Genomic DNA, 24,733 nt, shown 5'->3' on the forward strand with positions numbered 1-24,733 from the left:
GCTTGTCTTGTATTAGAATATTATAGGCAGTAACACTGATCATATAGTGCAAACTAGATAAAATTGCGTTTCACTGTGTGAAATAAACAGAGGTGCAAATGCTCAGTAGGATACCATTAAGACATAAAATGGCAAAAAATAAATATCAAAACTTTTATCAGTGTAAAAAAGTAATTGGGTTATTGTATAACCTAGAGTCTGGCAAAAAAGGCCTCAAAAAAGTTCACTCAGTCTTCAGAAGTTCTACAAATTAAGTGCCTTTTCAGTTTTCCAATTAGACAAGAGACTCCATGCTTTCTGCGGGATCAGATTCGTCACTGGCCATCACAGCACCATTTTTGTCCAGGGTCATGGGACCGTTTCCGTTTTCCTTAGTGCTGACCAAGCTTAGCATTGCCTTATAAAGAAACTGGTACTGCTCCTGGAAAAGAAAAGACAAGTTATTTCAGTCCTTTCTGTGTACATAAGCGAGTGGCACTTAAAGTTGGCATTTCCAGGGGAGGTCATGGATTTTCATTACTAGAGGCATACGTAGAGCAAAGAAAAAGACTTAGAGAGCATTTACCTACGTTAATCTAGTTTAACCTTGTCAACCCAAAATTCCAGTTTGGGTAGATAATATTATTCCTGATATATTATTAAACACTACAGGAGCGCAGGACAATACCTGAACCCACAGCTCAGCCCCAGGTTGTCCCCTCGTACCGGCAGAGCCACGCACACTGAGGCAAGGGTGCTGCCCTCGCCACACGCCGAGCGAAGAGCCCCTCTGTGGAAGCTTTATCTCCTGGCAGCTCCACCAGCCCTGCTGCACCCCTTCGGATCACAACGTGCCAGGTTTACATAGCAGAGCTGAACTTACAGGGCTGGCAGGGGGATGATGACAAGCTGAAAGGTCCTTCTCTGCTGGGGCTGCCTGTACAGCAGCCCCCCAACTGTATGAGAAATCAGCTTAACTGCAAATCAGAGACTTGCAGTGAGGGTTTGAGGTTTATAAAAAAAAAAAAAGCCCAAATGCAAATGCTGCTTGGTAGCAGATTCCGTAGGGCTTGACAACATATACAATGCATGTTTTAGTTCATGCTTTTGGTCTCAGATGAAAACCTTGTAAACTATCCGTTTATATTCCATTTAAAGACTTACAATGTCTGTAAATACTCCAGGCCGCATAAGGTTTATCATCTTTGCCACCTGGAAAACATCGACAGCATTTTCATTCTCCAGCTGCTGGGACAGAGTGGTAAGGGCACATAGCGTTCCCGCTGACACCGCTCCATACCTGAAAAACCACATCAAAATTTTAAGTTACTCAGAAAGATACCTGGGCACTGACACAGAGCCATGAAGATATTGATATAGTCGTATTTGATTACTGCAGTTCATCTTTGTATCTATTAAATGCTTGTTTTATACTGGCTAATTTTTAGTCATTTTAATTTATAGAAGAAATTTGATGGTACACCAGTCATCTCAGGATATCTGCAGTATTCAGTACAAAGAACTGTATCAGCAGGAGAACAGGAGCCATTTAAAAATACCCATGCTGGAGACCATAACACTGAAATCAGTTCTCACATGCCACATGTACTGAAAGCATCTGCATTATAGCTGAGCGTATTTTAAATTCATTAGTGGGAGCTCAAGCAAAACATAAACGATTAGAAAGAAATGAGACTTTGCCTCTTCCTCCACATCTGACAATTATAGAAAACTAACACGGATATGAGGTGCTCACAAGTAAATGGGGCACATCTCAAAGTCTTCCTTACGTCTGATTCATCGGCAAAAGGCAACATCCCCGGGTTGGGCACCCAAGAGACATTACGGATTCTGAAGAGTTGAGCTGTGCTGTCATTAGTAAGAACCTGAGCAACGGTTATTCATCAGGAGCATGGCTCAGTGTGTCCTTGAGATCCTGGTCAGGTAGAAATATTACTGCTGCTAAATCTGTGGGTATGCTTGAATGATGAATGCAGGTGTGGGGCATGGGATAGAAGATCCTAAGCAACAGGGGCTCATAACGGCTTCTGAGGAGCCTCAACTCTCCTCTGCTCTCCCAGTACTCAGGAGACTGAAATTCTGTCCCGGCTTTGCTTGGGTTTGCTCTGTGACTTTGAGAAAGTGTGTGTCTAAATGTCCCTACCTGTAAAAGGGGACATTGGTGCTGACTTGCTCTGTAAACCATTTGGAGAGCTGTACGTGAAAACTTATATAATTGGCAAGCATTGCAATGCCATCTGGTATCATAAGATTACCACTAGGATTTTCTACAACATTCCTGTGGAAATCAAGACATATGCTGACTTAATTTTATATGATTTTTGCAAACTCAGTTTGCCTAGGAATGGGAAGGAGAAGTCAGATCACAATAGATCTGCTATATTTGATGAAAAGTCTATAGAAGAAGCAGCAGAGCTTCTGCAGACCTACATAGATGGCTGTGACTGATCATCTACAGGGATAGTGGACAAAGTGGCCAACGTGTGTGCCTGACGGGGCACAATTAAATGCCTCTGAGGGTCTAATTTTTACTTGGGATGATAACCTCCAGCTCCCAACAATCTGAAGGCTTTTCTCGCAGAAAATTATGCAGCAAGTCTTTATCTAGTTGCCTACATATGGGCAGTTATATTTAAAAATCTCGACAACTGTCTCAAGTTGGAATTGCTGAACTTCTTTGAAATATTTTTATCAAGTTCATCCCACCATGTACTTCCTAAATACCACATGCATTTAGTATCTGCAAATTCATATATTTGGAATTAATCTGCAGTTGTAATTATTAGTGGATTATGTGATATAGTTGTTGCATGTAGTAAAGGGAAATTTTCATTTTCAGCTACATTTGCTTAGGCTCCACTGAAAAGCAGAATCCACATTATGTATTAGGCATAAAAATAAAATCATTGAATATGACAAATAAACCAAAAAAGCAATTTACAGAAAGAATGACTCAGCACTGTTAGAAATGCGATTTTGATTTTTTTTTTTTTTTTTGGTCTAGCACGAAATGCCCAAATCAATAATGGTTCTAATTTTGTAAAACATAATCTTAAATACTGCAAGAGTAGCAAAACCTCACTTCAGACTACCCAAAGCATGAATATTAAATCTAGCCTGGAATTAATCAGTGCTGGCAAATGGCAGCAGAGCTTACACTGTGTATTAGCAAGGTAGGAGCTGGTGGGAGAAAAACTACTTGCTGCAGCCCAAGGCACCATTTGCAGGAGTCAGCTGGGAAAAACCTGTTGCAAGCAGCAAGACACCGATGTGAAGTGAAAACTCCTTCAGTAATGGCAGATACCAGCATGCGATCGCACACCAGCACAAAGGCTGACCCGACCACTGAAATACCAGAGTATGGTAATGATGTTTTTTCACAAAAGGTGACGATTTCCAAGACTTTCCCACTAACTCTGTTTTGTAGCAATGATAAAAAGTCTAATGGACTTGAGTGCAGGGGGTTTGCAGGTACAGCAGTCGTTTATGCTGGCTTGGTGTTTGCTCTAAGGGCGGCTCACGCCATGTCAGAAATTGGGATCTTAAAGGTGGAATGACTCCGGGAAGCGCTCTGCCTGCCAGAAAACAGCCCCTCCAAAGAGATATAGTTAGACCCAGGCTCCAGCTTGGTATTTTGCAGCTCCATAATGTGGGCAAAGTAATAATATGCAGTGCAATATTTAGCACCCTTTATAATTGGGCATTCAAGCATAGCTAGGAAGACAATGCTCACCACTGCACTACAAAAGAGACAAGTGTTGGGGCACGCTGGCCCTGTTAGTGGGATCCCTCCCACTTGGCACCATATGGGCCCCTTGGAATGTTTTTTGGGAAGCAAAAGGAGGAAAAATAAATCTGCTCTCAGAAAACCTGGGCCCTTTGTCACAAGATACTTCTGCTGCTCATCCTGGGACACAGCTGAACCTAGCTTGTTCTGTCTTATGTGGCTCATTAAACCTGAGCTGTTAGACAGGAGCTCAGGGCTGTTTTGAAGCTGGTTTCCATCAGCCCATATCAGGCCACTTAGAGCCTTATCTGAACCAGGGCTCTGTTGGGTTCCAAAACAGGTTGTAGGATTTGTCTGGGATACTTCCAGGTGCAGAAGAACACAAAACGCTTACAAAGCAAACACAGCCTCACTGTCTGAGTCCACCTAAGATTATGACCGACATAAAAACTACACTAAGCAAAATGTATTTGGCCTCAGATGCCAACTGAAAATTCATCCATGTTTAATTATTCTGATCCTGTTCCCTAGACCACTAAACCCCCTCTGCTCCATGCGAGAATGGACATCAGTCCTAACAAGTGTTCAGTAGCTGAGTAACATCGTGTACAACCTGCACATACATGGGAGAAAAAAGACAACATACTCATCATGAACTATGGTGGGGCCATCCCTTGTTAAGGCCTCTTCCTTGATTACATTGATAAGTTCAAAGGTACTGCTTATGGGAGCATCTGGGTTGGGCCATTTAGGACACTGAAAGTGGCGGACTTCCAGAACGTAGTCATCCTGCAAAGAAAAACCAGCCTGGGCATTAGCTACTTTGGTTTCACATTTATCCACTCCAGGTAGAAAGAGGCAAGAGCCTCACTACAAAGTGAAGAGACACCTTCTCCTTCCAAACAGTTTATATAGAAAGAAGGTGACAGACACACAGCTCTAGCATCTCCGTAACAGTGAACACCCTAAAATAACGCAACTTTATGTTTAATTGTAAAAGATTTTGTATTTGAGTGCAGGGCTTATATCCATATAAGCCTTCTCTCAGAGCCCTTATAGCTCAAAAGTCAAACAAGAGAAGATCAGCCAAAGAATTCAAATTTAAAAGGAAAGGCTTGCCAACTAATGTTTTGCAGCAAAATCCAGCTGCAATCCTGATAGCAAACTAGGGGCAGGTTTATAGTTCAAAAGAAATATGCTTAAGTAAAACCCCTTAATTAAGACCCCCAAACAATTAAACTATAAATGCTGAATTTTATAAGCAGAAATAGGACAATAAACCTTGGTGTACTTTACAAAGAATAATTAAATCTACTTGTGTGATTTCAAAATGAAAAACCAGTGTCTTCACTTTCAAATAAGAGAAACAATTAATACTACAGTCTCACTAGCTGGAGGAATCTACATGGAAGTAGAAGATATGAGAGGGAGAAGGAGCCAACGAGAATACCTTTCCCCTCAGAGCAACATGCATGCACATGCATTTACAAGTAAATCTTTTTCAAAACTGTTTCTGAACTCTCCCTCTTCCATATTTAAATGACATCAATAACATTTTGGTGAAAAGCCAAGGCCCACATTTGAAGGTTTATTTTACCTGTGTAGCTTCAAGGATAAAGTCATGGATGATAATTTGCTCTTCGTTAGAGAGGCACAGTCTGTCTTTGCTGATAAGGGTCACAGTAAAGGCCTCACAGTTCATGGATTCCTCACGACTTGGCCAGTACACAAACTCATCTTCTGCCTGGAGGAATGAAACAACAGACTACTGCAGCCTTTCAGGTACCTTGTGTACGACTGAAAAATCCAGTGGATCAAAAAATTAGTTTGATAAATAGAGATGATCAGGAGCTGACCTTTAAAAATCATTGCTGTCTAAACCAAATTTACTATTGCAGTAAGTTGTAAGCCTGCCAAATCCTTCCTTTGTGTGTCCAAACAGGTAACGTCTGCTTTTTAGTTGGTTTCATAAGGAAATGGTTATCTTAGCTCACTCATACTTAACCTTTGTATTGTATCCCAGGCTTTATTACCTCTTCCCTACACAGTTTTGCATGAAAGTCAGATACCTGTTTAGAAAAAACTCACTGACCTTTAAAAATTAATTGCTTATTGTTTTTAGTTTGCGTTTATTGTGGCCTAATCCAAAACTCCGGGTCTGTGGATTGGGTCTGGCTGGAAGCCTGATGGATACTTACGTAGGGCTTGAATTTTTAGGACCGAGGGGAGGAAGGAGGAGGAAGGAAGAAACCCAAATAGTCTTAGCCTTGAAAAAACCACTGCCTTGACTTAATGCAATTTCTCCCACAAAGCTCCTCTACTGAAGGGACACTATAAAACCGCACTGAGAATATGAATGGTAGAAGCAGCTCAGTGCTGAAGCAGCCTAACTGACAGGGTGTAGGTAACATACTGTCAAAGCTATTCTTTAAAATATAACTGTGCATTCCTAATTCACTGCAGAGAAAGAAAATTAGGCTCTGCAACCACACTCAAAGCTTGCTTCTCCTCCTTGCTTCAGGGGTCTACTGTCCCTGGAGTATAAGCACAGAAGCTACCCCTCAGCATGCACAGGACTGCACGCCTGCATCTCTGAACAACTTGTGTTTTACTCATGCGAAAACAAGAGCTATGAATCCACTCACCCTGCTGTGGCCACGAGCTTGTCTCTAAACCCCGATTTATTTTTGTGGGCCTGGAGTCTTCATGCACATGATGTGCAAGATACTGTTGAGGTTTGGGCCTTAAATGTTTATTCTGAAAATGGGACTTAGGGTCCTAAGGACCTTTGAGCAATTTGAAAATTCTGCCCATAGCATGCAGAGACGCCAGCAAGCAGTGTAATATTGCTGAACGCCAGGGAAGTGACCTGTCCTGCCAAGTGACAGGTCCTCACGCACCAGTAGTGTGCATTATTGTCTCATCCTTTGGCATTACACATTCAGCGCCTTGACACAGTCTCAGTCCTGTGCCACCCCTCCTGGCCAGCCAACAACCCACACCGAACACTGAGCCAATGCACGGATGCCATTGCCCTGCCGGCCAGCCTCCACCCTGCGAACGGTGAAGGTGAAAGCAGGGACTGGGCATCCTTGCAAGGGATGTGGCGGAGTCCAGCGTTCCTCCTTTGCCTTTTAATCACTATTGTTCTGCAGAGCTATTTCATGTACTTGTAAAGACAAGATCAGCCTCTTCATTTCCACCTGACACACTTTCATTTCATTAGTGCTTTCTGATTTGATTGGATTTCTCTGAATGCTCTTCGCCTTGCGGTGCCTGCAATCCCTTTCATCGCGCTGCACACAGGAAGCGTATTGACTGCTGCCTCTTTAGTAGCCCCTCATGACTGCTATTTTCCTGCTGTAATGAAGGTGGTTTCTTTTCCACTTTCAGCTACAATCATCTACGCACCTCAGTGATGCGTGCATGAAAAAACGAACCGTTTAGTTCTTAATCCTTTTCAACACGCCCTCTCGAGACACGCTAGTAAATTTGGAAGTAGTGATTAGCACTTCACCTGTGTCTCCTTATCCTCCCTCTCTGTGCCTGTTTCATTATTTCCACTTAAATTAACATACATGTTTGCTTTTTACTTTCATCAAAAAACAGCATTTGTAGCTTTGCACAGACATAGTCTTGCATGGCCTGAGCCTTAAGACCCCGGGCAAGCAAGCAACTATCCGACTGTCCCTGCTTCATATTTCTGCTCCTCTCAAAGTCCTCACCCATGGCCTTGGCCACCCAGTAGTCTCAGTGCCTTGCACCCTGCCAGCCAGGCAGCCCTCAGGAGCTTTGCAGAGGTCGTCATCACCGGCGTGCTGCCTGTGAGCTCGGGCTGTCTTTCCCACGGGTGAGTGCAGAGGGGGAGAGCAAAAAAACCACACCCCACATCTCAGAACTTGACTTTTTCTAACAAGCTTATGGCAAAGTTTGAGAAGGTGGCTCAAAAATTGGCTTTGCTTTCAACCAGAAAATAGCCGTAGCACGCAACTAAGTGAGTGACCCTACGCTGGTGCCCCGCTGGGCCCAGTGAGTGTGATACCGCGCAGGAAGGGACGCGTTTAACTCACCAGGCTCTGGTTGTCCGGCAGCATGACGATGATCTGTGCATTGTGATCCCAGATCATTCGCCAGAAATCTTTAGTTGTATGTGGCAGCGGATGTTGGGTTATGATGAACTCGTTACTCCTGTAGTAGCCCTTTTGCAGAAAAACAAACCACACAGTTACTTGCTGCCTTCAATATTTTAAAGCATTAATTTCATCTTTGGGGACACATAATGACCCTATTTCATTTTATTCCACAATATTTTCACACAGACTATAATTTTATAACTCCATTTCCATTCTGCAGAGTCCCTGTTGTTTTCATTTACTCTAAATCCCAGTATTTATTTGACTGTATCTCATGGAAATACACATGCCATCTAAATGCACCTTGTATTTAATTTTTTTAGGCAACAATCTTTAATAAAACACAGTTAATAACTTTACATTATGGGGAAGGTGTTAAAATCTCATCTGTTAATACACAGCCATTACATAAAGAATTAAGACAATTATAGGCATCTGGTATTTAGCACCTTAGAATTGATTTTACTTTGTAATTAGGTGTTGGCTTCCTCACCATGATATAAGAGGCATTAATGTAATCTGTTCCCTTCATTCCAGGCAGAGGTGCCAAGCCCACTCTAGCACGCTCAGCTATAAGATTAAAAAAAAACAGAGAGGGGAAAAAAAAAGATCAAAGTCTGGTCATGGCACAATGCAGAAAGTAAGAATTTCTCAGACGTTAACAAACCAAACACTGTGCAGCTCCCATCTCCCGCAGGAGCAGGCCAGCACTTTAACTGCGTTAAAGCATTGCCTGCTAACACAGGATATAAAAGAGAATGTTGCACAATATTCCCACAAGGACAAAGTAATTTCAGGAATCAAATTTTACTATAGCAAAGATTTTCACAGCAGGCTGAATTACCAAATAACAGTATATGCAGTGATAACAGGGGATTTCAGGTAATTCTTGACTGTAGTGTTCCATTTGTCTCCAGCAGCACACAAACCCTGCTGATGTATTTTGTTTTCCCTACCACTCCATAGCGCTACCATCACTCACTCCTCCCAGCTGGAGGGTGAGAGAACCTCCAGAGACAAAACCCTTCCCTAACGGGTAACCACGCAGAAGCGTGTGTGTGTTCTTCGGCAGATCTACACTTCTCCGGGTTTGAGGGCTGGGTTCAACAACATCCTTAAACCACCTGACAGGTCCCCACCGCCAAACTGAAATCGCTGCAGCTATGTCACACAACGTGCAAAGTCATGTAGACTATTTCTGCCCCGTTCACATTGTTTTTAAGATATATCCTGATGACTTCCCTTTTTATTAACAAACTTCATGATGGACCGTATCTGTGCCAGTATTACTTTGTGCTGTATCATCTGTCCTGTATGTCCTGTACTCCAGGCAATATGACAGGAATGATGTTGTGCCCATGCTCGGTCTGGTGTAAATTCACACTGCTTGGCAACCATGCACAGGTTCCATATTAATGACTGTGAAACTGTGTCCTTGGGCACTAGATACCCTCAAACCTGGGGAAGGCTCACACGCAGAAACTGAGTGTAGTAGCTGAATTACAAACAACTTCTGCCTGTCACACTGGGAGATCTCACCTGAGCTGGGAGCAGTATCAAAGAAATTCTCTCAGTATTCCATAGATTTATGCCCTATCTAATTATTAAAATTCTTTAGCACTTCAAATTAACATTTCACTCGAACAGTATATCTGGCTGACACTGTAACTATTTTCTTTTGTTCGGTTTCATGAGGGTAATCCTGAAAGACAAGACAGCTTGGTCTGAACAAAAGATTACATTTCTCCTTCCTAGTGGCTATGCCTTTTCATGCATAACACCGGGAGAATTCAGTACAAAAAGTTATGCTAGGCAGTAATCAAACCGAAGATGCGATCTTACACGGCACGACTGATGAGTTCCTGTTCTTCTCTTTGTTGCAGTCTTTCTGAGCACTGAAGCATTCCACGTATTTTGCATTACACTGTGTAACCAGCTGAAAGAGAATAAAGTAGTAAGTCAGTCCCCATAGCGCTCTAAATGAAGAGAGGAGGCTTCTTTGCCAACTCCTGCGAAGATGCATCAGTAGAAGAATAAACTGTGTTGTTAAACTTGTTTAAAGTACTCAAGATGCCAATGGAAATAATCCTTTTCATACAACATGCTTAATGGATAAAAAGATCTCTGCAGCTCTCGGCTTCGAAACATCCTGAAAATGAAGTTCCATCAAAACGTATTTTCACAGAACGCTACGTTTAGTTATCTTTGAGAATATATTTCAAACACTTGCAGATACATTTAGTCAGAAGCAGATCTCAAGGAAGAAAAGCTAGCAAAATAAAACAACAAAAAAACTTTTATGTTTTCTTCCAAAATAAAAGCCAGATTATTCCTGCAGAATGTCTTTTCCTGCCAGGCCTTTGGGGAACCCACCACGCCCGCATCTGAGATCCGAGGCTGTGGGTTACATTCTCCGGTCTCCCAAGTTCATTCTGGGCTGCTTATGAGGCACAAAGAAAAGTCTCAGGGAGGCAGATTTGTGTTTGAATCCCACAGTGTATGAGAAAACTCTACCAGAGCAAAGAGGGTGAAGGTGGTGTTTTCATCTTCTGCTCTAGCAACTCATTACTCAGCATAATTTTACTCCAAGATGGTTGAATGTAAGCCACTATACCAGGGCATGAGCACAAGGTGTTTTCTCCCAGCTCTGTGGTAGCAGCAGAAACGAGAAAAATATTTAATAATTGCTGCTGGTCATGTCCCAGTTTCAAATGTGCTCTAAAGAAGATAGTACTCAACTCATCTAGTTGCCAACATCAACTCATCTAACTGCCATAAGCCCCGTTAGAAATTATGGGGTTTCTAAATACCTGCGCAACGTCGGCAGAAAAAGTAATTTCTGAAAACCGCACTTAAGTTTTTGAAATTTTGCCACGCATCATCAGAAAACATCTTTATACATATAATTTGTATACAGTAAAGTGCAACACTTTTTTTCAACAAAAAAGTTTTTTTTTCTCCTGCTGCATTTTGTGTGCATGTGCGTGCACTTGCGCTTGTTTCTTTAATTTAGTAATTAAGCATCTGGAATGTCTTGACTGATGGAGAAGTACTGAGATTTCTATAAGTGAGTTCAGAGAAGAGCCTGTTCATTTTTTGAATAGCTTGGCACCTGGTATAATTTAACAGTTTCAGTTCCTTAGGTAGTTATTAACTGAGTGAGTTTAGCTGTGAAAACAGATGTCACGTATAATCTTATTATGATACATAGTCTCGCAAAGTATTTTAAAATACATTCAAATAAAATGCAATCAGAAAATCTTAGGTTTCAAATAGAAGATCTGGGCAAAAAAAAAATTACTTTTGCCAGGATGAAAGCAACTATGACATAGCAGGGAAAAGCAGCAAGCATAGTTATTAATGAGAAAGGCATATTGTGTTTTCTGGTCTTAAATTATTTTTAATTATTTATCCAGCACTGAAATAGTAGGTGGTGCTAAGCACCCCATTTCATGTCTTTATACATATATGCATGAGAGTCACAGTTTGGAGGAAGACTTCCAGCCAAGCTAGCCACAGACTCAGGAACATCTAAGCCCCCTTGGGAACAGGGAGACCAGCAGCACACTCCAAACCAGTGTCCCTGTCCCTCTTCTCACCTCTGACTTCAAGAGTGTTAGCACTGATTTCCAGCAGTGTAGCTAAGCGTCGAGGACCGAACTTCTCAAGATGCTGTGCTGTGCCAATCAAGTGTTCTGGTTTGGCTCCTTATCCATGACAACTGACAGCGAAGACAGGCCGTACAAAAGAGTAGGGAAATTAAGTCCCTCTGGATGGCAGTGATAAGCCTTACCTTGAACTGCTTTTCTAGTCGTGTCTTCCCTCCTATGCCAGGTATGAGGATGCTGTTAACATAACTATGCAGCTGATTTGCAGCTACTTCAGTCTCCTTCCCAAGGATGGCTTCCAACAAGGCATCATGAATAAAAATGTACTGCTCCTAGAAAAACAACAGCATGTCACGTAGGTGCTTGGAATAAACTAAACAGCTGGCTTTAACTGAGGAGTAGAGCACACTTTCTAGAGGAAAGGGTGTGCAAAACAAACCACCCATGCAAATACTGCCAAATCCAGAATAAACATTTACAAGAGTAACACGTAGCACTGAGTAAGTCAAAAACAAAATCTGAAGTTTCTGGCCTAGAAAAAGAGAGACATTCCAGTGCAAAAAATGCCTGGTGATATATTAGGTTTTTACAGGGATGTAACTGAAAAATCCATTTTCTTTTTGATTACAACATAAAAATGAACATGTCTTTAAATTCAACCCCACTGCAATCTTTACCTCTGTCTGGACGAGGTAGTTGCGCTGTGTCCTGATATGTTTCAGGAAACCCAGGACATTAACTGTGCTTTTGTCTTTTATCTGTTGCAGCATACTGTCTATCACAATGTAGGTACCAGTCCTGCCAACACCAGCACTACAGAAGACGTAAGAGAAATCCATGTGATATAGCTGGACCAAAGTAGATGTTCACAACAGCAGAACAGAACTAAGCAAATATTCCTGTTCACAGACTTTCAATTCCCCGCTAGCCCCAACCATGAAAGTTTCTAAACAAAATATTTTGGGTTTCTGGGAATTCCACCAGGTATCTATTTCACGATCTGACACTTGGCTGTCTTGTCTCCACCGCTGTCGTTACTGCTGTTGGCTAGAAGCCATGCAGAGATCCACCCTATGCCAAACTGCTGCTATCCTGGACCAGAGGTTCCTCCAGGCTGTGGGACTGCCCTGGTTGGCGTCAGTCTGGAGGTGAGGCTTAAGCTTCACAGTGGAGCTGTAATCCTGCTCTTGGAAATGCAAGTGGTACCAGCACTATGGAAAGGTATGAGGGGGCTAATGCTGTGGAGGCAGGACTCCTTGAATGGGAAGAGGGTGGCCCTGGGCGCAACAGAGAGGGTGGAGAGGGGAACTCTTCAAGAGCTTCTCAATTTCTGCTCATGAAGAAGCTCTAACCCCCATCATCCTCTCCTCTTTGTTATGGTGCTGTACAGCCCCCTCACACGCAGTGATGAAGACCACACGCCTTAACTCATTTAAGGGAAATCCTCTGTTGACCACCTCTGCTGGCGAACGTGAGGGTGGTTCAGTGGCAGTCGCATGCCCAGATGTCTGTCTATTCACATGGTTGGTTGCCAGCAGAGATAATCCTGCTCACGCACTGAATGGGCAGGCTACAAACAAGGCTTCGAACAAGGAACTGCACAACCACATCAGTGCAATGCTCAGCAGCTCAGCATCATGACACAGGGTTTTGCTAATGCAACTGGGAAGCTTTTGCATTGGAGCTGTCTTAAGATGTAGGCAAAGCAAGCTCATGTCTACCTGCACTCCATGGGGCTGGCACGCTCCTTCTGTGTTAGTAACTCACGGCGTTTGTCTTAGCTGGCATGTAAGAGCACACGCTGTGCACTAGGTATGCTTGCCATGAAGTAGTTAATCACACCCATCATACCTGCAGTGCACCACCACTGGTCCCATGTCCGGGGTTCTGGCTGCGGAGGATCTCCTAACGAAGGTTAGCACAGGCAGAGCGTACTCCGGCACACCCATGTCAGGCCACTGAGTGTAGTGGTACTGAATAACTGTCCTCTCGTTCTGCCGCCCTTTGGGATTTCCTTTCTGGCCCTGTGTGCAGAGTGTGCGCAGAAAGAAGAGAAAAATTAGGGAAGAGAAGCATGGAAAGATACTCAATCCTACTGGCTTGCTCAGGTGCACTCTAAGTGCTGCACTCTAACAGAAGAAATCTTCTGCAGCTCTGCCTCCTGCTAGGTGGAGACAGCGTTCAAGGAAAAATACATGTGGGAACAGGTAATAACAGCAATAACTGTGACACCAAAGCAGCAGTGACTTGAGAAAAAGAAATACAGGCTAAACCTTTCACCAGGTTCCTTGTAATCCTGGCTTTGCTTGCTTATTTCCCATCCACCTGCTACTGCAGGTTGCCTGTGCAAATGCTGAATTTTGCTCCTGTGTGCCTTACATCCTACGCAAGCCGGAAGGCATCTGGATGAGAACACTGAGGGCTTTACTCACCTTCTTCATCTTTGTGTTCCTGACTGTGAAGCGGCGCACAGTGTAGCAGGCATGAACGTTTGTGCTCTTCAGTGTGACGATTATGTTGCCATACTCCTCGCTGTTCTCTGACGGCCAGTACTGATCGCATTTTCTCTGAACAAAGACATAGTTGGGTGGGTTGGCTGAGGGTTTGAGCTGCTTCTTTACATTTGTGTTTAGAGCATTTTAAAAAAGGAAAATCAAGGCTAGCTATGTACCCCTTTGTTATGTTAGTTATCAATTATACATCAATATATATCATCCCAAACCATTTAAAAACAAATTCTGCCCAAGTGATTCAGGGAGGTGGTAAGGAGCAACTACTAGCAAACTAGAAAATCTCTTACTCTTCCTTTTTCAACAAGGTTTGTGATCATGACAATGATTCCAGTATTTTGTTCCCAAATCATCCTCCAGAAATCTTCAAAGGTAGACTTTAAAGGTCCCTGGGTAGCAATGTAGGCTTTTGCTTTGTTGTAACCCTTCAAGGAAAACCATAATGCCAAGTGAGATGAAAGCAGTATCATGGAAGACATATTAATATTTTAAAGGTAACAAAGAAAGGTCTCTTTCTCATTCAGAATAGCGAGGAATTTGTAGCAAAATTGTCAGGTGAAGTTGGAAAACACAACCACTTCACAAGTGGCAATACTTCGTCCTTGTGGAAGGATTCAGAGTTAGAGAAGGAAAAACAATTCAAACAACTTACATCAACATAATTAGCATTAATGTAGTCACTGTGCTTAGAATCTTTTCCTGGTAAAGGCCTTAGCTTCACCCTGCTGTGATCATCTGCAGGATAAAAAACAGAGCAGAGAAGCATAAAGGAAACATAGTGCAGAAGTGCAGGTGAACATCCCATTTCCTAAGTATTGGAGTAGCCCTTATTAATACATGGAAGAAACTGGCTTTGGCTTGGAGTCAAGGGGGAGGTGGGAGTATCTGTTCTTGGTTATCTGCTTATGGCAGCCAGTCCTCAGGTTTCACATCCCTTAAAGTATGTGGTTCGTGCTGGGACAGCTTCTCTTTAAAGAACACTGAAGCCTCAGGAGCAAGATCTCTAGGATCATCCACATCACACAGTGTAGCGTGATTCAAAGAGGCAGGGCACCCCACGGGGCTGTGCAACCAGCAGAGACACCGGCTCCGCTCTCGCAGGCAGTAAAGCTGCCTTTGCTTGGCTCAGTGTCTGAGCTCATTATCCTCCACTCGGTGCTGGGCTCAGACCGCCCTACTGGCTCTGGGAGCTGAGTGAATGCCCTCCCTCCTTCACCACCCTCGTGACACCAAGAAGATAGGCTTTAGGTCACACTCTCTAGCTCCTCTTTTTGTTCCACCCAAATGCCTGACTTTGGCTTAAATCAGAAAAAGCCTGCAGTCCTCCTCCTGCTCCTAGGCAGCAGCACTGGGCTGGGTAGCGCTTCCAACACATGCCGAGGTGAGACACGCGGGCTAACTTTAGAGGAATCTGGTTTCAGTTGCCTTTCCTGAGCACCAATGGAGAGAGAGAGGTTCCTCCGGGGGCAATCTGGAGGACTGGAGTGCCTGCTCCAATTCTCCTCCAATGGTACTTCTCTCTCTGTGCCTAAAGGGACCAGACATCTATATCTAAAATCAAAGTTGGGACAACCGCAATGAATCCCCTTGCCCAAGGTCACACAGCAAGTCTTTTACAGGTCTGGGAATTGGTTCTCAGCTGGCACCTTGATTACTTCTGAGAATCTGTTAGAGACATGCATTTCCTTCCTATGCCATCAAAAACATTCAAGATTTATTGCAATGTTTATGAACATTGTGAACTTTTTATCAGCGGCTCTCCATCTTTGTTCCTAAACCACGATGACTGCTGCATCTGCCATTTGTTCCACATCAGAGAACGATATAGGAAAAGTTACTGGATTTCCATCTCAGACCTGCAATAATCTGCGTTCTAGAGCAGAGTCCAGATTTGCAGTTCTCAGAGGAATACAGGCAAAGCCTGCACTGTGCTACAAAGATCACTGTTTGTCCAAGTCGTACACACAGCTGAAGCAGTGTGAAATACAGCAGATATACTCTGTAAGATATAGCACCTTTGGGATTATAAGGGAATCTCAGGGATCATCAATAAAACTCTTTGCTCCACCATGTGCTTCCCTTAGGCCAGTTTTCAGACATTAGCAGGCAGAAGAGCTCTGATCATCCATTTATCCCAGTTATTCCTCCACAAAATTTCATACGAAACTGATATTTCTAGAACTACTTCATCAAACTGCAAAATATTTTAAAACAAAAGCTGGAGTGAAATCCTGGCCTCAGAGAAGTCAAAACGTCCACTGCCTTTAGTAGGGAAATGATCTCCCAGTCACACTTTCACGTGTTTATTAATTACTGTGCAATAATGTAACTGGAAGCGTCTTGAGTTTTCCAGTCACACACAGACACACCGTGAGAGGAGAGTACCTTTTCGGGTTGATTCATTGTGCTTACTTACAGGCTAGGATGTTGATGTATCTGTTCTTGTGCTTGTTGTCGGGGTGGTTGGAATGCTCTGCGGTGATGTTCATGTCAGCCGTACAGCGCTGCACTTCCTAGGCATAAGATTTATTTGAATGGAAAATGTGTCGGTCCAAAAAATTTAAGCTTTATCTCCTTTTGCAACAGCTTACAGAAACCACGTTTAAAATATCAGTATCTTAATTGCTGGGTTGAACACAAAGTCCTTCAGTATTGTCCTGGATGACATGGTCTGCTTAAACCGAGCCGTGTTAGCTGCTCCCTGGTGTGCAGTTACGCTCCTCTCCACAGACGTGGTGACAGATGCGCTTTGGGCACCCTAAGGACCGACTGTCCCCTCTGACCAGCATCTCCTGTGATGCCCCACTCTGTCCCCTCTTGGGAAGGGAAGACAGAGTCCCTCAAAGGCAAGAGTGGCCAGTAAGAAACAAAGCACAAAATACGCTTCAACAAAAGCCTTTGACCACTGGACAACTTATCTGCTTATAACCTCTCAAAACAGGGTTTCTGACATTTAAGTTTGGCACTGACCTTTTGTTAGTTCTCTACAGAAAAGATGCCTTTTATAGAATATAAATAAAATAGATCTCTGAAGATCACAGCAAGTGCTTTAAATACCACTGCTTGGACACTGATTAACAGCCCACAATGCAGTGAAAACGATAAAAGGCTGTATCCATGTATATGTACATTTAGAAAGCAGAAAGAGGCCAGGCTCGCCAACGTGATCACGAAGCTAGAGATGCAGATTTCTGTCTACTTGAGGCTGTAGGTTAGATACCTAATTCCCATTCACGTTTTTGGTACTTAATCTACCCCTTACTTACACTGTCCAACAATAGAACACAGAGGTATTGAAATGGGGCGATGGAGGGTCTTTTCTCCATTCCCCTTGGACAAACTGTCCTAGAGAGTTACACACTTCACAGACTGTCCTGCAAACTCAATCACTAAAACTGATGTGCAATACCACCTCTAAGACATATCTTTTTCGTATCTATTTAACCACAATCTTCCTGAAAAAGCTAAACAACTTCTTATCACTAGCATAAATATTCTTAGTTTAAAAACACATATTTGAAAAATTTGTCAATGTTTGGAGTTTACAAAGTTGTGGAAGAAACCGTATTTATTCAAATCTTTTGTGAGTCCCAGAAATTGCACCAAACAGAACCAGTTTCCCTCAAGAATATATGGGGAAGTGCCGAATTACTTTGTACTTCAGGCTTTAAAAATAACAGTATAGAACCTGCCTAAGAGCGAAAGTCATTAGGAGCTTACAGCTGCTACAAAGATCACGAGCTAAGTGACAGAGAAAAATTATCAAGAGAAATGCTATACACACAGCAGATGTAACAGAGTTCAGCATTATGCAGGCATTTCACAAAGGACTTGCATAGCAATTTTGATATCTTCCCCGGCATTTACATTTTAAAAGTGCAAAGTATACCAAAACCTTGAACATTGTATAGCTTTTATATCCACATGACAGTCCCAAATAACAATTGCTTCTCTCTCTCCCCTGCCTCCACAGGGAAAAACATACTGCATTCAAGGAGGTGAGCAGAGCAAAGACAAAGAGGAATCAAGCAAAACTCTCAGCTGGCCCTAATAGAATTTTCACAGTTGCATTTCTATCACAGAAATAAAAGAAACACATTAAAGTGTGCGCTTCCTCTAATTCTGCCTGTCAGCTCCAGTAAGCAAGGGACTTCTGATTACACAATGGGCAGCATCAGTTCAGCCTAAGTCATAACTGGAAAAACAGCATTACTTACATGTTAACTTGATTTAATGTAATTTCGTTTTACCTTCTTTTTGCATTTAGAAATCATATAACATCACTGCTGCACCATTGTAGGTCACTCCTAAAAAATACTCCCCTGCTTCTGAAAAGCCTCACATCAAACTCTGCATCCTTGATCACTACAAAATTCTTTTTAGAAGTTATTAGCATTGAAACATTTATGCCAAATGCTGTAGAATTTAATACAGATGAATCCAACAAGGATCTGTGGAGAATACTCTAAAAAGTTATAGAATTTAACAGGGAATTACCTCCCTGCTAAGGAATTTTCTCTGACAGTTTAAATACTACGTAGTAAATGCATCACTTTCTATTAAATTCTATAGGATTTATCCATAAGGGAATTGTTGGTGAGGTTAATAATTTTAATTAACCTTTTTATGTTGATGCTGACTGTTTTCTCAACTGTACATGTTCCCAGCTGGCCAATAGAAAGTTAATAGAAGAGGAAGATTAAGCTAAGACAGTGAAAAACACAGCAGTGGAAAAGAAGGTCTGACGCTGTGAGAGCTGATCATCTCAAAATGGCTTTTCTTAGCACATAGCATTCTAAATGATTTTTAATACTCTGGAAAGCTGCTCTAATGGATTCCTATGTCTGCACACTACAAAGCATCGCAAAAGGAGACTGTTCATGAAAAGCTCCCTGTTGCCAATGCACCTCAACTCTTTTTGTCTTTTCAGAAATCAATGTAGAACAATAAAAGGCCATTCTGACTGCACCCACTCCCCGTCCAGGACACAACCAACACTTTGGGATGCTGAGGCTGTCTGACGAGAAGAGGACCGAGGACGATGTTGGGCTGTGCCGCACGGACAGATCAGGCTGAGAGCAGAGGGTGGTTATCCACGCTCTCTTACCCTCCTAGGTTCATCTCTCCAGATTCTAAAAGCAAATTACTAAAGCACAGGCTCACCCCACCAGACAGTAAGGCATAAGTTAACATTCCTTTGTTATTCAAGTCAAAGTGGTTGTCTTTCATCAATGCACAAAATGCTGCAGGAAGACAAGACTAGTTGCAGCCTGTTATCTATGCCTCTGTTCAGAGTATTATTTACCCTTTGGCGGAAGAGGACAGCTTGATGGTAATAAAAATCACTCTGGAGAAAGTTCCTTAAAGTCACTCTCCTAATCATGCCATTTTGCCACATTTATGAATATTACGTATTTACTTTCCCAGCATTTTCTATCGCTTATGCAATGAACACTCTAAATCTTAATCTGGGATCTCTAAATCTTACGGGCTACCCAGTCTTTATTTGCATTTAAAACATCACCATGATTATATTATTATTATAACTTCAGGTTGCAGGCAGGCCACCAGGTCAGGTCTGATTCCAGGCTGCTCACTGCAGCCTAAACAAACTCCTCTCCAATTAGCACAAAACCGCTACTGGCACCTTGGAGTAGGACAGGTAGCATCCATATCACTACATCCATAATTCACCCACAAACTTTTCAGCTCTAGAGTCTTTTCCTTGGCCTTTCTTAATCCCGCTTAGTCTCTTCCACTGACTTTAACAGCGGCTGGCTAGCACACTGCTGCTCTTTATGTTTAACTTGCAGCACACATTACTGTCCAAAGATGAATGGATACAGGCTCTTATTCTGTCCTTTCAACTTATCATTGACAACCCAAGAAACCAAAGTACATGGTTTCAATTGACCGTTAGTTACTGTAAAAAGTGTTCTAGTCTATGCTATTATGGCTAATTTACCTTTTAATTATATTGTCCATGCTAATGCTAATTGGAATTTGATACACCCAGGTTTAACGACCCATTTTCATTGCCTTTCTGAAACAAGTTACAGATTAGTTTCTTCTAAACTTCAAAGAATTTCCATTTAAGTGTAAAATCAAACTGCTCCAGTGTCTTGCTGGCAATATAAGGTTCTGAGCAAGAATTTTTGCTACAGTGACTGAGCAGGAGCTCAGTCTCTTGATGTGGCCTTGTGCAGCGCTGCTGTTGTTTCCCATTACTTCAGCCCGATGTCCTAGCAGGGGCCGAACTGTGAAAGCCTATGAATAGCAATGAGGAGGAATCATGAACAAAGAAAGGATCCTAATCTGAAGGACTAAATTAGAGAAGATCCAGAGCTATGTTTTGATATTACCGTCATATTTTTTAGCATGAAAGCAGCTAGTTCATCCACCCTCAAAATAATTTTTTAATCTATTATTTTAATCTCAAATTAGAGAATTCTGTGGTGCTGCTCTTGCTGTTTGTTTTATCACAGCAAACATGAAGACGGCATACCAACAGAGACAGCAGATAGTATTTGAAGATATCCCACAAGAATAGCATAGATTTTTGCAATAATTTAGCACTAGTATAAACTCTCCGACGGCGCTCAAGGGAGTGGGGACAGCCTAGAAAGAAGGGGAAAATAAACAAACCAAAAGGACTCAACACAGGAATAACAGTGGAGGAATCACAAATAGATAGCTAAAAATTCCTGTAAATAAACGAGAGAGGAGAGGATGGTGGAGTACCCTGCCCTTCCTTACGCAGGGAGGTGTCAGAGTCTGACTGAAACCTTGGGCTGCCCATGCGGGGCTATGGCTCCTCCGAGCAGGGCTTCCAGGCAGAAATTTTGGGTATGGCTGCAGCACTATGGTTAGTAACAGGAAGCCCAGATATCTGAAATTGTTTTATTGCTTCTGTTCAACTTTATCTCTTAATTCACAATGCCAGTTTCTTACGGTAGGTCAAGCAGTGAGATGAGAATTAAGAACTCCAGGAAGACCCTCTTCTGCAGCAATCCTTCCTCCTCCAGCTTCACAGTCCTGCTTCCCTTTGGTTTCAGTACAGCAACGCGCAGGCTGAGAATACCTCTAATTATGGCAATTTTGGGCCAGGGCTATAAAACAGTTCCCAGTGCAGTAACGTCTGCTAGCAGCATGCTTTTGAAATGGCATCTTTCTCCTGCCAAATTCCTTGGTGTAGATGCAGTTATAAGCATGTGTCTGGTGTAAGCTGTGTCTAATCTGTAAGGGATGCCAGTATAACTACACAGTGTTTTTAGTGTCTCAAGAAATGTGCAAAGTGCAGCGTTATCTGTCTTCAATGCAGCCCTTCGCTAGAGAATAACATTCTGAGGTCACCGGTTAAAAAGAGCCACTGACCCCTGCCCCGAGCAGCAGCAACCATGAGAATAACGTTAGCAAATCCCTGCCACATCACTGAAGATATAGATTTATGTTATTTTCTTACATTTCAGGACATTTAGAAGAAGGTGCCACTGGAGTATAAAGATATTTTCAATTTATGTGATGAGGGAGCTAGACAGCCTGCCTCCAAGTTCAGCGAGCCTGTTCAGACTCCAAACTGGCAATGAATCATTACACTCACACGGCCACAGGCAGGAGAGGTCTGCGGAGATTGCCTTCACCCACTCTAAATCGCTCCCGCAGCAGCACTGACCAACCCACTCCAGAATTAGGGAGGAGGGAAAGAAAATTGTCTGATCTCAGAAACCCAAATGCTGCATTACACTATAAAAATTCATAGTTAGCTTTGGGGATGGAGGGTGATTTCTTGGCTCGGTGTTCCTTTCTTAGAGCAAAAGGACACGACTACTCAAAAAACTTACCGTGTTATTCCAGTAACCGGCCGGGGGGGAGGGAGTGAAAAGCCACCGTGGGAGGTGGCACTTCACACTCTTTTTGATACAAGAATTTGGAGGGCACATGCCCTATATAGTCAGGCTATCAGGGGAATAGAAAATGACAAATGTGACATCAGTTTTTAAAATGAGATCCAGAAGGGATTTCAGGCACTACAGCTCACTAAATCTGACTTCTCTGTGGGGCAAACTGCTAGACGCTGTAATAAACAGCAGAGCTAGTGAATGTCTCTAACACTCTGGAGAGGTCCCTGAAGAAGTCCATAGGCAAGAGCAGTCTGAAAGAGAATATCGTGTTTGGATTTCCAACGTGTTTGTGAAATGCCTCTCAGAAAACATTACTTTAGCGACTGATCTGTCTTGGAGCAAAAGGAAGACTCGCCTTGTGTACCAACAATTTAAAGGTGGGCCTCAGTGCCCAGGAATTGTCAGTGTTCAGATTTCACCAGTGGGACCTTACGGGCACCTAATCTATTCATAAACGGACTGCAGAAGAGACAAAGTATGTTTAGGATACAAAATTATTCAGGATAATTAGAACAAAAGCTGTTTGTGAAGGGAAGCAGAACAATCTCGCAATACTGAGTGACTGAGTGATAAAATGGCAAATGAAATTCAATGTTGATAAATGCAAAGTGATGTACTTGGGAAAAACAACCCTAACTATACATACATACTGACAGGTTCTCAATTTGCTATTGCCATTCAGTGATGAGACCTTGGGGTCACAGCTGATAGTTTTCTGGAGGTGTCAGCTGAGTGCTCAGCAGTTGTTAAAAAACAAATAGTATGTTAGGAAGGACGAAAGTAATAGAAAACCAAAGAGAAAACATCACTGTGCTCCTGCAGAACTCTGCAGTAAACCCACTCATTAAATACTGTGCACAGTTTTGGCCTTCTCATCTTGAAAAGGATATGGTACGGGAAGGAAAAAAGGTACAGAGGGAACAAGTCATCATGAGTCTTGAATGGCTTCCTCAAACAAACAAATTAAATAGTTTAGACTTCTTCAGATTTGAAAACAGATGATTAAGGGGGAATATGAGGGATGCAGACATAATCATGTGAGGCGTTTCAGTGAACAGGGATGTAATGCAAAAACTAGGAGGCACCAAGAGAAGTTATTAGGCATGAGTTAAAAGAAAAAGGAAGTCCATTCTTGTGAACAAATTGTAGAATTCATTGCCACAGGATGCTTTGGACAGCAGAAGTCTAAAAGGGTTCAAGAGGCAATCAGAAATTTGTAGAAGAAAGATTTATCAAAATCTATGAAACATAAGGATGCCAAGAAAATCTCTGGCTAGACAAGGAGTAGATACAATCTCTGGCTCGGGAAGCCTCTCGGACTCTGCTCAGTCTTGCCGCCAAGCCCTGCCCCAGTGCTGCCCTGTAAAAATGTGGTACCTCACCCTGTATGCCACAGCAAAAGGGTGCTGGAGCTGCCTGAGAGCAAACCAAAAAACCTCCTTGAACTTTTTTCAGTATTAGGTTGAACAAATTCCAAGTTGGAATACAAAGACTTGTATCAGAGACCAGCACTGCTGATGCAGGATCATGGACTTTATTTTAAAAAGCTATTTGTTCTTCAGTATTAAATTGGGCGTCATATTTCTAGTTTATATCAAAAATTGAAAATTTATAGGACTCAAAGAAAATCTTAACAATTCTGTATATACAAGAAAGCCCAGCTATCACCAGACAATAAAACTGGCTACTTGCAGTATGATTACCCAACGGGAATAAGGATTCATTTTGGATATATTTTCCAAGGAAGGATTTGCGAGTTCAGTCTTTTTTTCCTCTGCACATAAACCCTTCCTAAGCACATTCTCAAAATATTTAGCTGTAATTACAGCTCATTTTACGAGGAGGAGGGAGTATTCACACAATTTACTTTCAAAGGAATCTTCTTCATGTAAAAAACAACTCAATACAACCCTACAACAAACTGCCAAGAACACGAGAAGAGACTTACACCAAAAACTAGCAACAAATGAATGGAGACTGTTTACTTTCTACATCAGAGTATATTTGTGCCTAGCTTAGTCTTTCCTTTCACAGCCTCCACCATAAAACCTCCTGCCACAGAAATTTCTGAAGATATTTTTGATCCTTTTTTCTTTTAAAAAAATCCTATGTGCTGGCTATCTTTGGCAAGATTTATTTATTCTGTAGCATTGGTCATATTTTTTCACCATCTCCTTGCCATCCTCTTCTCTCTTCTTTTAGATGTAAAAAGCAGATCTTTTGTAAAAAGCCCATATGACTGCAGAATCTAATACCTCTTTTGAGGAGTTCCCCAGGCAGGGAGGGGTTGGAGGTCCATGACTGGCACATCCTGCCCAGTCCCTCAGCACGTGATCTAGATTGGGTATCAGCACACAATCCTATTCCTGCTAAAGCAGCAAGGCCTCATGACGAAAAGTTCATGTTGCTTTTATGTTGTTATGTGCAAGAACGGTAACAGTTGCCCGTGGCAGAAAATTAGAGAGGCAGACAGACAATATCGTGTCCCGGATGAAGTCTGCTGGCACAGTGGCAGTCTGCTAACCTGTTTGAAACAAATTTGAGTGTGCATTATGAATATGCACCTACGCTGCACTTAGCATACCGTGGCTGTGTACCCAAGGCTAGCAGCCCCGAAAGACCAGATTTTCTGTTTCAGTTGGAATCCTACTGTTTCCCCATAAAACATTAGCTAAGTCTTCACTGTAGCTGGCAAATACAATTCCAGCACACACACCATGGCTGGATCTGACGGGATGCAAGAAGTTACACCACTAGCTTTGGTAGTGGTGGTAGTTACACCACCACGTTTAAACATCACTAGAAGTTACACCACGTCCAACAGCTGCTGTATAAATGTAACCTCGGGCTCCTC

At 42.5% G+C, this 24,733-nt stretch overlaps 1 protein-coding gene across 1 annotated transcript in view; it reads right to left on the bottom strand.

Moving 5' to 3' along the window:
• Positions 1-274: 274 nt before the first annotated feature.
• Positions 275-24,733, bottom strand: part of PTPRG (protein tyrosine phosphatase receptor type G) — a gene marked incomplete at both ends in the record, with an annotated part of 410,936 nt that continues 386,477 nt past the window's right edge. The window contains 14 exons of the mRNA XM_082004630.1: positions 275-421; positions 1,144-1,279; positions 4,374-4,516; positions 5,325-5,471; positions 7,798-7,926; positions 8,354-8,430; positions 9,703-9,796; positions 11,654-11,800; positions 12,146-12,281; positions 13,320-13,492; positions 13,901-14,035; positions 14,269-14,403; positions 14,631-14,713; positions 16,395-16,491. Coding sequence (XP_081860756.1) covers positions 275-421; positions 1,144-1,279; positions 4,374-4,516; positions 5,325-5,471; positions 7,798-7,926; positions 8,354-8,430; positions 9,703-9,796; positions 11,654-11,800; positions 12,146-12,281; positions 13,320-13,492; positions 13,901-14,035; positions 14,269-14,403; positions 14,631-14,713; positions 16,395-16,491 — 1,779 coding nt within the window. The remainder of the gene's footprint in view (positions 422-1,143; positions 1,280-4,373; positions 4,517-5,324; positions 5,472-7,797; positions 7,927-8,353; positions 8,431-9,702; positions 9,797-11,653; positions 11,801-12,145; positions 12,282-13,319; positions 13,493-13,900; positions 14,036-14,268; positions 14,404-14,630; positions 14,714-16,394; positions 16,492-24,733) is intronic.

This window comes from Phaethon aethereus (genome assembly GCF_964289735.1).
Source record: "Phaethon aethereus genome assembly, chromosome: 11".
Taxonomy (NCBI): Eukaryota; Metazoa; Chordata; class Aves; order Phaethontiformes; family Phaethontidae; genus Phaethon; species Phaethon aethereus.